This window comes from Hemitrygon akajei, chromosome 8 (assembly GCF_048418815.1).
Source record: "Hemitrygon akajei chromosome 8, sHemAka1.3, whole genome shotgun sequence".
NCBI classification, from domain to species: domain Eukaryota; kingdom Metazoa; phylum Chordata; class Chondrichthyes; order Myliobatiformes; family Dasyatidae; genus Hemitrygon; species Hemitrygon akajei.
Genome location: NC_133131.1, coordinates 107,654,311 through 107,670,158, shown reverse-complemented (window position 1 = coordinate 107,670,158; position 15,848 = coordinate 107,654,311). Strand labels below are relative to the sequence as shown.

The window sequence follows — 15,848 nt, the reverse complement described above, 5'->3', positions numbered from 1 at the left end:
CAGCTCTTTAGTTTTACTGAGCTGATTGAGAGGCACCACTCAGCCATATGTCTTATCTAATGTATGTATACTGATTCATCTCCACCTGTGATTTGCCTAATAACAATGGTGTCATAGGTGAATTTGTAAATGGCCTTGGAGCTGTGCTTAGCCACACAGTCATGTGCTGTATGTATAGAGAGTAGAGCAGGAGCATTCACACAGCCTTGAGGTGTAGCTGTATTGGTTATTAGCAATGAAGAGATGTTGTTCCCAATTTAATTATATTGGCTGGTTTACAAAGGCAGTGAGAAGCATTCATGGATTCAAACGTCTTCTTCCTATATAAAGCAGCAAGCGAAGGGCAAAGGAAGAAATGCATTCAAATGGGATTCAGAATTTTCTTCAAATAATTATTTAATTGTTATTCTCATGGACCTCCTCCTCCTCCAGGAGCTTTGACGCTAGATCCAATTTCTTATTGAAAGAAAGTACTAGCTAAAGTGATCGCAAAACATTGAATTGCAGCCTTAATAATGAGTACCAGTGGTTAATTTAACTGGCATTCAGCCATGACCAACAACAACCTGCATTGCAGCTTTCAAACCATAAAATTATACATACTAACCTTATCAAGTGTTAAAGTTGCCCATCCTTATAAACTGTTATAGGTAATATAACTGGCACTCAGAACCTCTGGATGACCTCTTCTAGTTCATCTTGGATTCCTCTATCAACACATGCAATGCATTTATTTATTTATTGATACAGCGCAGAACAGACCCTTCTGGCACGTCGAGCCATGCCACCCAGCAACCCTCAGTTTAACCCTAGCCGAATCGTGGGACGATTGACAATGACCAATTAACCTACCAACCGGTATGTATTTGGACTGTGGGAGGAAACCTGAGCACCCAGACGAAACTCATATGGTCATGGGAAGAATGTACAAACTCCTTACAGACAGCAGCAAAAAGAGCCAAAGTGGAATTTCATTTTAAGGCCACAGCTTGGAGATTTCTTTGCATTTAAGGTAAAATCGGACTACTAATTCACAATGACAAGGATAATTGATTGATCTAGCAGCAAAGGTGTGAGAAGATGACCGGTATTACAGTACAAGAACCAGTCAGAAAATATTTTTCATCATGCATCCATACAGTGCAATATAAATTATGACAATATAGGTTTAAACAATGGAGCCAAACTTGGCAGTCAGTGTTTGAAGGAACATTGAACATTATACAACATAAATCCATGCAAACAATATATTAGTGAATATGTGAACAGATTCCTTCACAAGAAAATGGAAGTAAATAGGGTTAATTGACTCAAATGCAATTTTCTTTCAGAAAGTAATAGTTTGGGACATGGCATATTAGTAAATAGAGACATGGAATTGGTCAAATGCAATGTGATTATGAGGAAAATATTAGCTTTTACAATAGTTTCTAAAGCCCTCCTATATTCCTCGCATGTGTCTGATGTACCATATACCAATTGTTTGGGACTGATTACTATGATTTGTCAACAACAGATTAAATTGGTGACTAGGATGGCAGAAGGCTAATCAATTGTACTTTTCCTCACCAGTTTTTTCTGTGTTGCTATGGGCAATTACAATTCATATGCATAACATCATTTGCACAAAATTATTGGTAGTTACTTTATAAGGGAATTATTAACCATAAATGATATAAGGAGACATTGAGGCAGTTGCCAAAAGCGTGATCAAATAGTTTGATTTTAAAAAGCAATTTATACAAGTAAGCATGCTGAACTTTAATGCTGCAATACCAATATTTAGAGAATTAGCAACTAAAAACATAGAACTAATGATGGAATCCAGTGTTAATCAAGAGGTCAGAACTTGAGGAGCATAGTTTCTCAGAGGGCAATAAAGCCAATAAATATTTCTGAGCTATGGAGTGCTGAATCATGAAAGAGATTTGCTAACAAGATACAGAATATTTAACAACCAGCCTGTTCTTTAGCTATGTGATAAAGATGGCGATCAGTTTGGGAAGAAACAAAACAAAAGGGATTCTCATTTGAAAATCTGGAACCATGTGCACATTAAATAATTGGAAATCTGAAGAACAACAGGATATCAGATGAAAGTTTTGACCCTTTGAAGGGCTGTTATGTGTGTTACCTTTAGGGATCATGCCATGCATTGATTGCATACCCAGATGCACTGATTGCTAAACTGGCATAAAAAAGATCATAAGAGTCATAGTGTTGGGTCTAGTTCATTGTAACTAACTGATAGATGTTGCTGGTATAGAGCACAATTGGTTAGCATTATATACTTTATTTGCTTAAAGCTGGTTCATTCAACATAATCCTTGAGAATGTTATCTTAACCTACTAAAATTTATTAGGAAGTTTAGAAAAAGAGGAACTGAACTGTGTAGATTTAGAACAATACATCTCCATTTGGTTCAATAAGGGAACATTGTCCAAGGTTCGATCTCCTGACTCAATAGCAATGCTTGTTTGGAAAGGACAGGTTCAGTTTTGGTTGAGACACCCACAAAGACAAAATAGTATACAGAAGTTGGTTGGACTGCACTTTTAGAGGATTTATGCGTTATTCTCATCTGCATATTACAAAATGAGATGGAAGCAATGGAGAAATTTTTTAAAATTATCTTCTAGGATATTATCAGAACTATGAGTGTGTAACTATTGGAAAAGCTCAAACAGTGCTATAAAATGTGACATCTTTTTCTTGAAGATATAAAGATATCTGCTATTAGTCTCTAAAAATACGAAGGGTCGAACAGGACCAATGTAGAGAAAATGTTTCCATTTGGAGGAACAGCCAGAAAAATAAAGGAGGCAAAACTAACTTCGCTGAGTAATTCAGGAGAAATAGATGGTGAGAATGTGGAATTTGTTCATAAAAAATAATTGAGGTAATTATCACCAAAACATTGAAGGGTCCTAGATAAATACATGAGGGAAAATGAAACTTTTGACAAGAAGTAAGTTAGGAGGAAGGTTGTATAGATTATAAGATTAGACTAGGGCCTTGTAGGCAACATTGTCTATTTCTGAACTATAAAGTACAATGCTTACATAAATGTTTCCTTTTTTACATATATAGAACTGTACACTAACAAGAAGCACCCTAGCAAAATAAGTGCAATAAGAAACATTTGGCTTCAAAGTGATTGGTTATTTAATTTTGGTCCAACTGTCTCTTCAGCTGAGAGCCCTGCCAAAGTATCTGAGGTTCAATAAGGCCCCTGAACTTCCAGACACTAGGAGCAGCCCCAGATCATCATGTATTAACATTAATTATCTTTTTCTCTTTATAGCCTAAGTCCATAGCCGCACTTGAAAAGGACCTTAACAGGAGGTCAATCCTATAATGGAAATGAGGATTTTGTTAAAGTAATTATGCCTAGACTTGGAACAGTGTCTCTAGTTATTTTATTGCTGGTAAAGTAATTTACACAGTCAATAATTTGACATAGTCATAAAGAAAGATGATGTGTTTCAAGATGAAGACATGAAAGTAAAGTTGGGAGTGGGCACATCATTGACCTTCAACTGAGTGGTTTCAAAACCACTTCAGAGGGCTGTTATGGATCAGTCATATGGTGCTAAACCAAAATTATGCATAAACAGCATAAATTGAGGAATGGAGGTTTCCTTCCCTATTAATAAACAAAAGAAATATTTCATACCAATCTTCTCTTTATGTATCGAAGTCTTTGTTTTCTTTTCATTTGTGGCAGATGATGTTTATTCTTCATTTCTAATTTCTTTTGTGAAGTAATTATCCATTCCCATTAACCATTGCCATCTTTTGGTGAAGGTGCTCATTCAATGCTGAAAGAAGTTCTAGGATTTTATTAGAGCCACAATAGTTTTTTTAGATTTTAGAAGTCTACAGTATAATACAGGCTCTTTGGCCCACAATGTTATGCAGACCATTAAACCCACTCTAGAAACTGCTTAGAATTTCCCTACCACATAGCCCTCTATTTTGCTAAGCTCCATTTACCTATCTAAGAGTCTCTTAAAAAAACCCTATTGTAACTGCCATCACTAGCAGTGCATTCCATGCACACACCACTCTGTGTAAAAAAAAACTTAGCTCTGACATCCCCCTTGTACCTACTTCCAATCACCTTAAAACTATGCCCCCTCGTGATAGCCATTTCAACCTTGTGATAAAGCCTCTGGCTATCCACAAAATCAATGCCTCCCATCAGCTGATACACCTCTATCAGGTCACCACTCATCCTCTGTCACTCCAAGGAGAAAAGGCCAAATTCACTCAACCTATTTTCATAAGACGTATTCTCCAATCCAGGCAACATTCCTGTAAATCTCGTCTATTGTATCCACATCTTTCCTGTAGTGAAGTGACCAGAACTGAACACAGTACTCTAAATGGGGTCTCACTAAGGTCTTATATAGCTGTAACATCACCTCAAGGCTCTTGAACTCAATCCCACACATGATGAATGTTATCACACCATATGCCTTCTTAGCAACACTGTCAACCTGGACAGCAGCTTTGAGTGCCATATAAACACAGACCACAAAATTTTGTTGGTCCTGCACACTGCCAAGAGGCTTACCTTTAATATTATATTCGGTCTTCAAATTTGACCTACCATAATGAACCACTTCAAACTTATCTGGGTTGAAGTCCATCTGCCACTTCTCAGCCCAGTTCTGCATCCTATTGATGTTTGCACTGTAATCTCCGAAAACCCTCCAGCCTATCCAAAACACTCCCAACTTTTGTGTCATCAGCAGACTTACTAACCCACCCTTCTACTTCCTCATTCAGGTCATTTATAAAAATCACAAAGAAGAGGAGTTCCAGAATAGATCCCTGCAGAACACCACTGGTCACCAACCTCCATGCAGAATATGAACCATCCACAATTACCCTTTGCCTTCTGCAGTCAAGCCAATTCTGGATCCACAATGCAAGGTCTCCTTAGGTCCTATGCCTCCTTACTTTCTGAATGAGCCTTGCATGGGGGACCTTATCAAATGCCTTGCTGAAATCCATATACACTGCATCCACTGCTCTACTTTCATGAATATGTTTTGTTACATCCTGAATGAATTTATCAAGCTCTAAGGCATGACCTGCCCCTGACAAAGCCATGCTGACTGTCCCTGTTCAGATTATTTCTCTCCAAATGCTCATAAATCCTGCCTCTGAGGATCTTCTCCAACAACTTGCCCATCACTGGAGTTATTCTCGCTGGTCTATAGTTTCCTGGGTTATCTCTACTCCCTTTCTTGAACAAGTGAACAACATTTGCAACCTTCCATTCCTCCAGTACTTCTGGCATTATTGATGATGCGAAGGTCATTGCCACGGGCTCAGAAATCTCCTCCCTCACTTCCCACAGTAGGTTGGGGTATATCTCATCTGGTCCCGGTGACTTATCTAACTTAGTACCTTTCAAAGGCTCCAGCACATCCTCTTGTTTAAAGTCTATACACTTAAGCATTTCAGACTAACCCTAAGTCATTCCCACAATTGCCAAGGACTTTTTCACTGGTGAATACTGAAGCAAAGGGTTCATTAAATACCTCCACTACCTCCTCCGGCTCCATGCATATGTTTCCACTATGGCTCTTGATTGGTCCTATTCTCATATGCTCTTCACATACTGGTCCAAAGCCTTGGTGTTTTCCTTAATCCTACTTGTTAAGGCCTTCTCATGGCCCCTTCTAGCTCTCCTAATTTTATTCATGAGCTCCTTCCCGGCACCCCTTCTAGAGCTCCAACAGTACCTAGTTTCATAAGGTTTTCTTTTCTTCTTAAATAGATTTTCTACATCTTTTGTATACCATGGTTCTTTTACCCTACCATCCTTCCCCTGCCTCAATGGAACATACCTATGCAGAATTCCCTGAACATTTACCACATTTCTGCCGTGCATTTCTCTGAGAACAATTTACGTTCCCAAATTCCTGCCTAGTAGTATGATATTTCCCCCCTATCCCAATTAAATGTGTTCCCAAATTGTCATCTCCTATCGCTCTCCAGCGCTACGGTAAAGGAGATAAGAGTTGTGGTCACTATCTCCAAAATGCTCTCCCACTGAGAGATCTGAGACATGACCAGGTTCATTTCCCAGTATGAGATCAAGTACAGCCTCTCCTTTAGTTGGCTTATCCACATATTGCTTCAGGAAGCCTTCCTGAACACACCTAACAAACTCCACCCCATCTAAACCCCTTCCACTAAGAAGAAATTACCTATCACAGCAACCCTTTTATTATTGCACCATTCCAGATTCTGCCTCCCTATTTGCTCCTCGATATCTCTGTTACTATTGGGGGACTATGAAAAACACCCAGCAAAGTTATTGACTCCTTCCTGTTTCTGACTTCCACGCATAATGACTTGGAGATAATCCCTCCATGACTTCCTCCTTTTCTGCAGCCATGGGACTATCCCTGATTAACAATACCACTCCCTCACCTCTTTTGCCTACTTCCCTCCCTTTTTTAAAACATCTAAATCCTGGCACACTTAGCCCTCCTACCCCTGAGACATCCAGGTTTTTGTAATGGCCATGATGTCATAGTTCAATGTACTGATCCATGTTCTAAGTTCATCTGCCTTGTTTATGAAGGTAATATGTGACTACTATGAAGATAATAAGTGACCTTGGGGAAACTTCAGGTGGTGTTGTTCCCATGTCCTTGTGTTTAAAAGTGGTATGGACTGCAGGTTTAGGAGACATTGTGGAAGAAATAGTGCAGGCTTCTGGACTACTAATCTGGCAGTATCACAATTATATTACCCTACCTCTTTCCTCTCATTTTTAAAGCTATTCTAAGCAATGGACACCTGAACAACCTAAGTCCACCTATATTTGAAAGTTCAGACCATTGTGAGAAGTCTTATGTTTATTCAAACACAGGAACACACATTGAAAGGCACTCAAAATCAATTCAGGGATTGACACCAATCAATTTCTGGAAAAACTACACTGAGGCACAGACAGATGTGATGAATCTCTGCCCTCTTTGTCCTATCTGATAGGCAAAGGAGAAGAATGTTAATTGACCAGAACACAAGTTAATTGTGAACATGAACAAACCATTATTTCCATCTTCGTCAATGATTAATGCAATGGCTAAGAACTAATAGTTATTTACCTTGTGCCTTAAAATATGGAGGGTTAGAAATCCTATAGCACCAAGTGTAGTGAAATGGAAGGTTGTCACATTAAGCACCAATATTAGTTTTAGTGATGGGTCACATGAAAATTTAATTTAACCAAGATACCAGGCCTTCCTGGTTGTACTTCCACATTTTCCTTCATTCTTTGAGGTATGATGATGTGCCTAAAAGAAGCCTCCAGGAATGTTTAAGACTTGGATTGAGCCTGGAGAATAAGAAAGGAAAAGAGGATTGGAGTTTGGATTCAAAACAGAACTGGGATTGCGTGTCAGGTTTGAAACAATGTTTTGGGCAAGATTCAAAGAAGGGAGATGGCACTAATGAAGGAAATGTGGATTGGATCAGAGCTGTAGGTCAGCTCAGCTCAGATATTAGATAAAGGAAACAGTGGTGATCAGCGATCTGAGGAGAAATCAGAGAATTAGGTCATAAGAGCAGTATATGCATGAGCAATTGGCATGGTTCAGTAGAATGGTTGGAGGAAGTGATGGAGCAGTGTTCTGAAAAAGAGTGAACTTTGTCAGAGCATGTCTCTGTGTTAGGGCTTCCCCCTGAGTGCAGTACATTTAAAATCTAGTAGTTCTGTGAGTTTCCAGTGATAGACATACTCTCATAGTAATACAATTTAATATCTTAATCAACACTTATTTGGACCACTTACTGCAAAAATACATCATTCCATATACATTTTACAGTGAAATCATTGCATTTGCACGCAAGAAATCTGTGATTGAATTAAATCTCTGGAGTGATGAAATTTGACCCAGGAGCCATCTGAATCTTATTCTACCTGGGAAGTATTTGATTTTCCATTTGAAATGGACTAACAAAAACAGCATTATGTTTGTGTGGCTTTCTACGGCAAGCTATTTAAAAAGATAGTTGGGTCAGAATCCTTAATACGGTACTTACTGGGTCCTGATCCTAAGAAAATCTTTCTCTCAAACTTATTATGACCATAAGTCAACATGGCAATCAAAAAAATGAACTACACTGATTGTGTTGCATGAATATCCCCTTTTACCAATCTCAGTAACCACACAAAGCAAATTAACATAAATATTATGATAACCCTTCATACCACATGGAATGTACTTGAATGTAAACACTCAACATGTACTGCATCCAATATCATCAACTCCAATTCCAACAAGCAGATGTTAACCATTTTTGATAATATTCCTTCATCTCTTTTTCGAACTGCAGGCAAAAAGATCAATATATTCCCATTTGAGTACTCTGGCAGAATTTGCAATAGAAATGTTTGATGTTCTAGATGAAATCAACTATCAGTCATACAATGACTTTGTCTTGAGAGTTGGTAAGTAGTTGACTTATTAATACATTTGGTAATCTTACTTTCTAATTAAGCTAATCATTTTACGTATTCTAAGTTCTAAAATACATTGTGCCTAAGGTATATTTATATAAACTCAAATGTGCTTATCTGAAATGTTGGCTGTCAATTACACAGTATTTTCAAAAACACTTTGAAAATGCATCTCCTTAACATAATATTAAATTTCATATAATTTTTGTGGCCCACCTATACCCTTGAAATATAACACAAAGAATCTATAGTTGTGGATCCATCCCTTTAAGTGGTGGAGGGTTGTTGCTTCGTCAGGATTCCTACTACAGACTACTCGGCAATGACATAAGGAACATATGTTTTTTTTTATGTGGCTGTTCATCTATGTGCCTGTGTATGTATGCTGAGTGGAGACTGTTAAGTTCACCCAGTGCCCATGATGATCAATTAAAATGGCTGGAACACTGGCATGATGACTTTTGTGGGTGTAAAAGGAGCATCTTATCAATCATCTGTGCATCAACCTGTGCTGAATATGTAACATTCCTTCATTCGGTAGATGTCTTCCTTAAACATCCTTCCAAAACATTGATAATGGTAGAGCAGTAGATGTAGTGTATATGGATTTCAGCAAGGTATTTGATAAGGTGCCCCATGCAAGGCTTATTGAGAAATTCATGATCCAAGGGGACATTGCTTTGTGGATCCAGAACTGATTTTCCCATAGAAGGCAAAGAGTGGTTGTAGACAAGTCATATTCTGCATAGAGGTCGGTGACCAGTGATGTGCCTCAGGGATCTGTTCTAGGACCCTTACTCTTCGTGATTTGTATAAATGACCTGGATGAGGAAGTGGAGGGATGGGTTAGTAAATTTGCTGATGACACCAAGGTTGGGGGTGTTGTGGATAGTGTGGAGGCCTGTCAGAGGTTACAGCGGGACATTGATAGGATGCAAAACTGGACTGAGAAGTGGCAGATGGAGTTCAACCCAGATAAGTGTGAAGTGGTTCATTTTGGTAGGTCAAATATGAGGGTAGAATATAATATTAATGGTAAGACTCTTGGCAGTGTGGAGGATCAGAGGGATCTTGGGGTCTGAGTCCATAGGACACTCAAAGCTGCTGCGCAGATTGACTCTGTGGTTAAGAAGGCAGATGGTGCATTGGCCTTCATCAGCCATGGAATTGAGCTTAAGAGTTGAGAGGTAATGTTACAGCTAAATAGGACCCTGGTCAGACCCCACTTGGAGTACTGTGCTCAGTTCTGGTCACCTCACTACAGGAAGGATGTGGATGCTATAGGAAGGGTGCAGAGGGGATTTACAAGATTGCTGCCTGTGATGGGGAGTGTGCCTTATGAGAATAGGTTGAGTGAACTCGGCTTTTTCTCCTCGGAGTGACGGAAGATGAGAGGTGAGCTGATAGAGGTGTATAAGCTGATGAGAGGCATTGATCATGTGGATAGTCAGAGGCTCTTTCTCAGGGCTGAAATGGCTAACACAAGAGGGCACAGTTTTAAGTTGCTTGGAAGTAGTTACAGAGGAGATGTCAGGGGTAATTTTTTTTTACTCAGAGAGTGGTAAGCGCATGGAATCGGCTGCCAGCAGCAGTGGTGGAGGCAGATATGATAGGAGACTCCTGGATAGGTACATTGGAGATTAGAAAAATATAGGGCTATGGGTAACCCTAGGTAATTTCTAAAGTTAGTACATGTTTGGCAGAGCATTGTGGGCCAAAGGGCCTGTATTGTGTTGTATGCTTTATATGTTTCTATGTTTTCCACCCATGGTGTGATCCAAAGGTATGTAAATAGTGATTATTTATGTAAAAGCTCTTTAAAGTGCTCATCCACCTCTTGCAGATTTTGTCCCTGAACTCATTGAGACTAATGGGCATCATAGTTTATCTTGTTCTTCTTTCGTGGCATTCCTTTGTTTCTGCTGCTACTGGAAAAGCATTAAAGATAGGAAAGGAGAAGCTGAGAGAAGAGGGTAGGATATTCACAGGAGGTCATAACTAGAGTGGGGATTTAGTAGCTGATCTCTGGGCTTATCTTCTCCCAAACAAGGCAGGATGCTCTTGAGCATTGCTGCTAATTGTAGATTTTTTTTTACTATACATTTCAGTGAATATATTGGTCGAGGATAAAATGGCAAAAGAAATTAGTTGAGTAATCTGAATTTGCATGAGCTATTTTCATTTGCTCCTTTCCTTTGACTTATTTTTTTTCATTATTTGTAAGACTGTGATCCTAGATCAATCTTGAAATCACCACATTTTATTTCCTTTATATAGGAATAAATGTTGGACCTGTGGTGGCGGGTGTGATTGGAGCAAGAAGACCACAGTACGACATATGGGGAAACACTGTAAATGTTGCCAGCAGAATGGATAGCACAGGCGTTCAAGGCAAAATACAAGTTAGTTATTTGTTCTTTCACAATACTTCAGGAGATACTGATCTCAACAACTTAGAATATATTGATATACAATTTTTAATTTCTTACTCAACAAGTTATTATTCATCTGACTAATTGTTCTCTAAAAACATAAAAAATTGTAACAGAAATAAGCCCTCTGACACTTCAAGTTTGCTTTGCCATTTAGTAGGATTATGGCTTCATTCACTTTCCCATCAGACCTGTTCACTTCTTCAAGCACCACAAAACCCTGTCAACCTCAGCCATAGACAAATGCAATGAAAGAACATCTGTAGTCCCCCAGGGTAGAAAGGTCCAATGCTCAAGATAAATGAGAAAAGTTCCCTGAGAATATGCTCATTACTTCTCGAATCCAGAATGGGATAAGGAAATCTTAGAATCATTCTGTTGTTTTCTTTCAGACAACAAGGTCACCTCACCTAAACAGTAATAATTGCAAGCCAAGGTTATTAAACCAACCTCACAGGACCACCCCTTCATCCTGAAATATATTTTTATTTTGTTTGCTTATCTGTATATTACAATTATTGAAATAACTGCATTATATATTCTCTTGTATCTTTGGTTGCTGTAACTTGTTATTGTACATACAGCATAAGAATATAAAGTTATACCTGCAGGCTAATTGCTGGTTGCTAGGAAACAACAAGATCATTGACTTCAACTGAACTGAATCTTGGAGGTGGCATGGAAGGCATAGTTGCAATTACATTACAAATTAACCTCCACTGACCAGAAATGAAAATCCAGGGCAAGTCCATCTCTTCTTCCTAATTATTTACTCACTCCATAATGCAATGATGTTCATTATATTGTTCTAAATTACTCTCCTTAACCAAGTCATCACAGCAGGCTGGCTGCCCTGAATTCAAATCATCATATGTTTTACCTCCCTGTATTAACTTATTTTTAACCTGCTGAGAAGAGAATCTTTCCAGATGATTATTTGCTGAGTTTATTTAAGACAGAGATTGATCATTTATTGGATGTTAAAGGAATCAAGGATTACAAGGTAAGTGCAGGAACAACATACAGCAATGATCAGACAGATGGTGGCATCCACCGGTCTTGAGAGACCATGGATCTGCGCCTGGAGTTTCCAGGGCGCAGGCCTGGGCAGGGTTGTATGGGAGACCGGCAGTTGCCCATGCTGCAAGCCTTCCCCTCTCCACGCCACCGATGTTGTCCAAGGGAAGGGCACTAGGACCCATGCAGCTTGGCACCGGTGACGTCGCAGAGCAATGTGTTGTTAAGTGCCTTGCTCAAGGACACAAACACGCTGCCTCAGCTGAGGCTCGAACCTGTGACCTTCAGGTTACTAGTCTGATGCCTTGCCTACTAGGGGCATGCGCCAACACAACAGACTACAAATCTAGTTCATCCATGGCTTTTAGTTTGGGTATCTCCAAAACATTTTCAAAGGCACACACTCAGCCTCACAGGTCGTGATGAAGTCAATGACAACTGTGGTGTATTTGTTCAGATATCTAGGAGAAACTCTTAGATAGACACATGGATGATAGAAAAATGGAGGGTTATGTAGGAGAGAAGGGTTAGATAGTTCTTGTCGTAGGTGAAAGGGTCAGCACAGAATTGTGGGCTGAAGAGCCTGTAGTGCTTTGTAAGGTTTTGTATCTATCTGTGCCTTCTACTTTTGAACTACCCAACCCTAGGGAAAAATATATGACTGTCCCACCTTATCCATATTCTCATAATTTGATGAACTACAATGATACCAGCAGTCATTCTCCTGCATTCCAGTGAAAAAAAATTTAGCATGGCCACCCTCTCCCGATAACTCAGGCTTTCTGGTGCAGGCAGCATCCTTGTCAATCTCTTCTGCACCCTCTCTCCACCTTGACAATGGTTTTCCTATAACAGGGTGACCAGAACTATACACAAAACTTCAAGCGACTTGTATGTCTGCAACATAATGCCCCTACTCTGAAACCTGATGCCCTGTTTGATGAAGGCCAGCATGCAAATCACCTTATTCAACTCCCTTTCTACTTGTGTAGCTGTTTGCAGTGAACTGTGTACTTGTACTCCAACGTCCTTCTTTTCCACAACACTTGCCCATGACCTGCCAGTCCTACCCCAGTCTGAAATGCATCATCTCACACTTCTCTAAATTGAAATCCACTTGCTACTTCTCAGCCTATCTCTCGGACCATCAAGATCTCTTTGCAATTCATTGTAACCTGCTTCATTATCAACAAGACCCTCTTATTTACTATCATCAGCAAAGTGAGCCATGTATATTCATACCTAAATCATTTACACACTGCTGATAATGAATTCAGCTTCAGTTCAAGCCTCAGCTCCGGTATAACCCTCTGACCAGCATCCACTATGTGTGTATCCGAAATGTTAACTGCTTATAGATGTTTTGAGTTCTTGAAGAGAGGGGAATATGACTTAAGAGTCTTTTTAACAACCAATCTCCAGGTAACAGAAGATGTGCATCGCATACTCAACAAGTGTAACTTTGAGTTTGTTTGTCGTGGCAAAGTCAGTGTTAAAGGAAAAGGAGAAATGCTGACGTATTTCCTTGAAGGAAAAGTGAATACTAATCCACAAGCAAGCTCAACAAATTTAGGGAGGAAAACATTCTCACATGGAAGAGCAAAACTAGGGACCAGCTGTCCCTCAGTGTCATCAGTGGCCAGTTTCACAGTAAAGGCAGGACTTGGGACACTTCACGCTGCTACAATGCAAACAAATCAACCTGTGCATTGTATTCCACCCATACCTGTTGTTGAAGAAGCATAATGAATGTTGGCACAAAAATGAAGTCTGCCTTTTGAGCTGTTCAATGGGAGAAGATCAGTTAATATTGACAGCATGCACTGATCATTCAAGAAGATTCAGACGTTTGGAAGTCCGGCACAGAAGAGAGGAACGTCTTCCTAGAACAGTCACCAGGATTATAAAGGCCATCAGCCACCAGAATTGCTGCGATTGAAACCAAAGGCTAAAGGTTTGGGTCTTGTGAGAAACATTGCTTGGATTGGCACATTAAGGGCTAACTATTTGTTAGAAGCAGCAAAGAACTACATTTCTGGCATAGAAAATTATCTTTTTAAGTAAAATGATGAATTTTAGAAGCCTGAATAACTTATAACTAGAATTTTTACATTATACCATTTCTGTTTGTTTTCTAAATGTACAGAAAACATACTACCATATGACTTTAAGTTATAAAGTAAGTACTTTTTACTTCAGCTGCCAATAGACGTCCACACATTATTAAAATATCCATTAAATATTGCCTTATTTATTTTTTGTTTTGTTTGTTTCATACTTTCCATGTCAGCCTTTCTCATACCATTCTCTGCAAGAATTTATGGTACTGTATATATTCTCTGTAAATAATTAATGATTATACAGTATGGATTGGGTATGATATTTATAAAAGCACATGTCAGGTGACTATTTAATTAATTTTTATAACAAAGTTTTATTTATGTACGCATGACTGTTGACACAATTTTAAAAACTGGTACTCTTCTTTTGTTGGCCTCCACAACTGGTATTAAAACCTATCAAATATCAAAGATAGAGAACTCCCATTGACTATAGATAACCTTTGTCAAAAGATACAGAATTTTACAGCATTTATTGAATGGTGAAAGCCTTTCTCTTGCATTTTGTCCTCATAACTATTACTCAGTAGCAATAACATCATCTATAAGAATATGTATTGTGCATTCTGTCAGAGAAAAGGGATGCTATTAAATTCATTCTGTACTATTGATTCTGATATTTTCAAAACCTAATCAGTGTGAATATCATATAATGAAGATAACAACTTTGCATGTGGGAAAGGCAGATTGAGGACTGTAAATATTTTCAAGCATTGTGGCCTCTGTATTTAAGTCCAATATTTTACAACCATTAATTTTATGCTGTGTCACACAACAAAAAAAAACATTGCTATGAGTTCCATTTAAAAAAAGAACTGCAACAAGCTTGCTAATTTTCCACATTTAAATACGGGTCTATTTTTATGTGCATATTGAATATTGTAAGATATCTTTCACTCCCTTTTGGAACTGCAAGAATTAACTTAAGAATCCAATATTTGTCTGAACTTTAATGTTAAAAGTGGATAATATTCATGGAAATGTTAAATGTGAATGTAAATTTCTAATTATAACTTTTTTATACTAAGTGTTTGCACTATTATAATTTCTTTTGGGTCTTATGAAAAAGTAAAAAATGTTTTAAAAAATCGTCCTTGTCTCAGAGCATTTGTAAATATGTATTATGGTATTTTGTTTCAAATTTGCAATGCATAATGCTCTATCAGAGAATATTTCTCATTTTAGGTTCAAAATTTGAAATATTTGCAAAATCAACAAGTTATCTTCTGCTATATCATTTCCAGCAAGTGTCATCACTGCAGATGGAGAAAATATCTTTTGTAAATGTTTCTATATTTGTTAAACTATTGTAGAATTTTGAGCAATTACTTCAAATATCTTTAAACCAGTCTAGCAATTGTTTTAAAAGTGACAATCTATAATTTAAAATCTTGGAGTGAGAAATCTGGCTTGTTACCGCACAAACTATGGGAACTGATTTCAGATCAAAAAGGTGCCTTTTGTTCAAATATCCGTTGTATGGGGTGTCGCATTGGAGGCAGAAGCAATGCATGTGCGCAACAATGCTACATATATGCTGAATGAGTGAGTTGTAACACTAACCACACTGCAGGCAAATTTAGGTTCTGTGTCATTGTGTTAAATTTCAATCCTACAGACCAGCTTCCATCTTGTATAATTAAAATGATATTAAATCAAATATGCATTACAAAGCAAAGTGAAATCATTTTCAGTTTTTACTTGGCTTATCTATATCCGGAAATTATTATCCACTGTGCCACAGGGGCAACTAGGTCTGTGGGAACCTGATGGCAGGCAGATACAAT

The 15,848-nt window shown here is 38.4% G+C and overlaps 1 protein-coding gene across 2 annotated transcripts in view; it reads left to right on the top strand.

Annotated features, from left to right (window-relative positions):
• LOC140732146 (adenylate cyclase type 1-like) overlaps positions 1–15,111 on the top strand; it is a 263,389-nt gene extending 248,278 nt beyond the window's left edge. For both annotated transcript variants that reach the window (XM_073054366.1, XM_073054367.1), the window contains 3 exons: positions 8,369–8,483; positions 10,770–10,894; positions 13,364–15,111. In XM_073054366.1, the coding sequence (XP_072910467.1) occupies positions 8,369–8,483; positions 10,770–10,894; positions 13,364–13,687 (564 nt within the window). In that variant the 3' untranslated portion in view covers positions 13,688–15,111. The remainder of the gene's footprint in view (positions 1–8,368; positions 8,484–10,769; positions 10,895–13,363) is intronic.
• Positions 15,112–15,848: the final 737 nt, after the last annotated feature.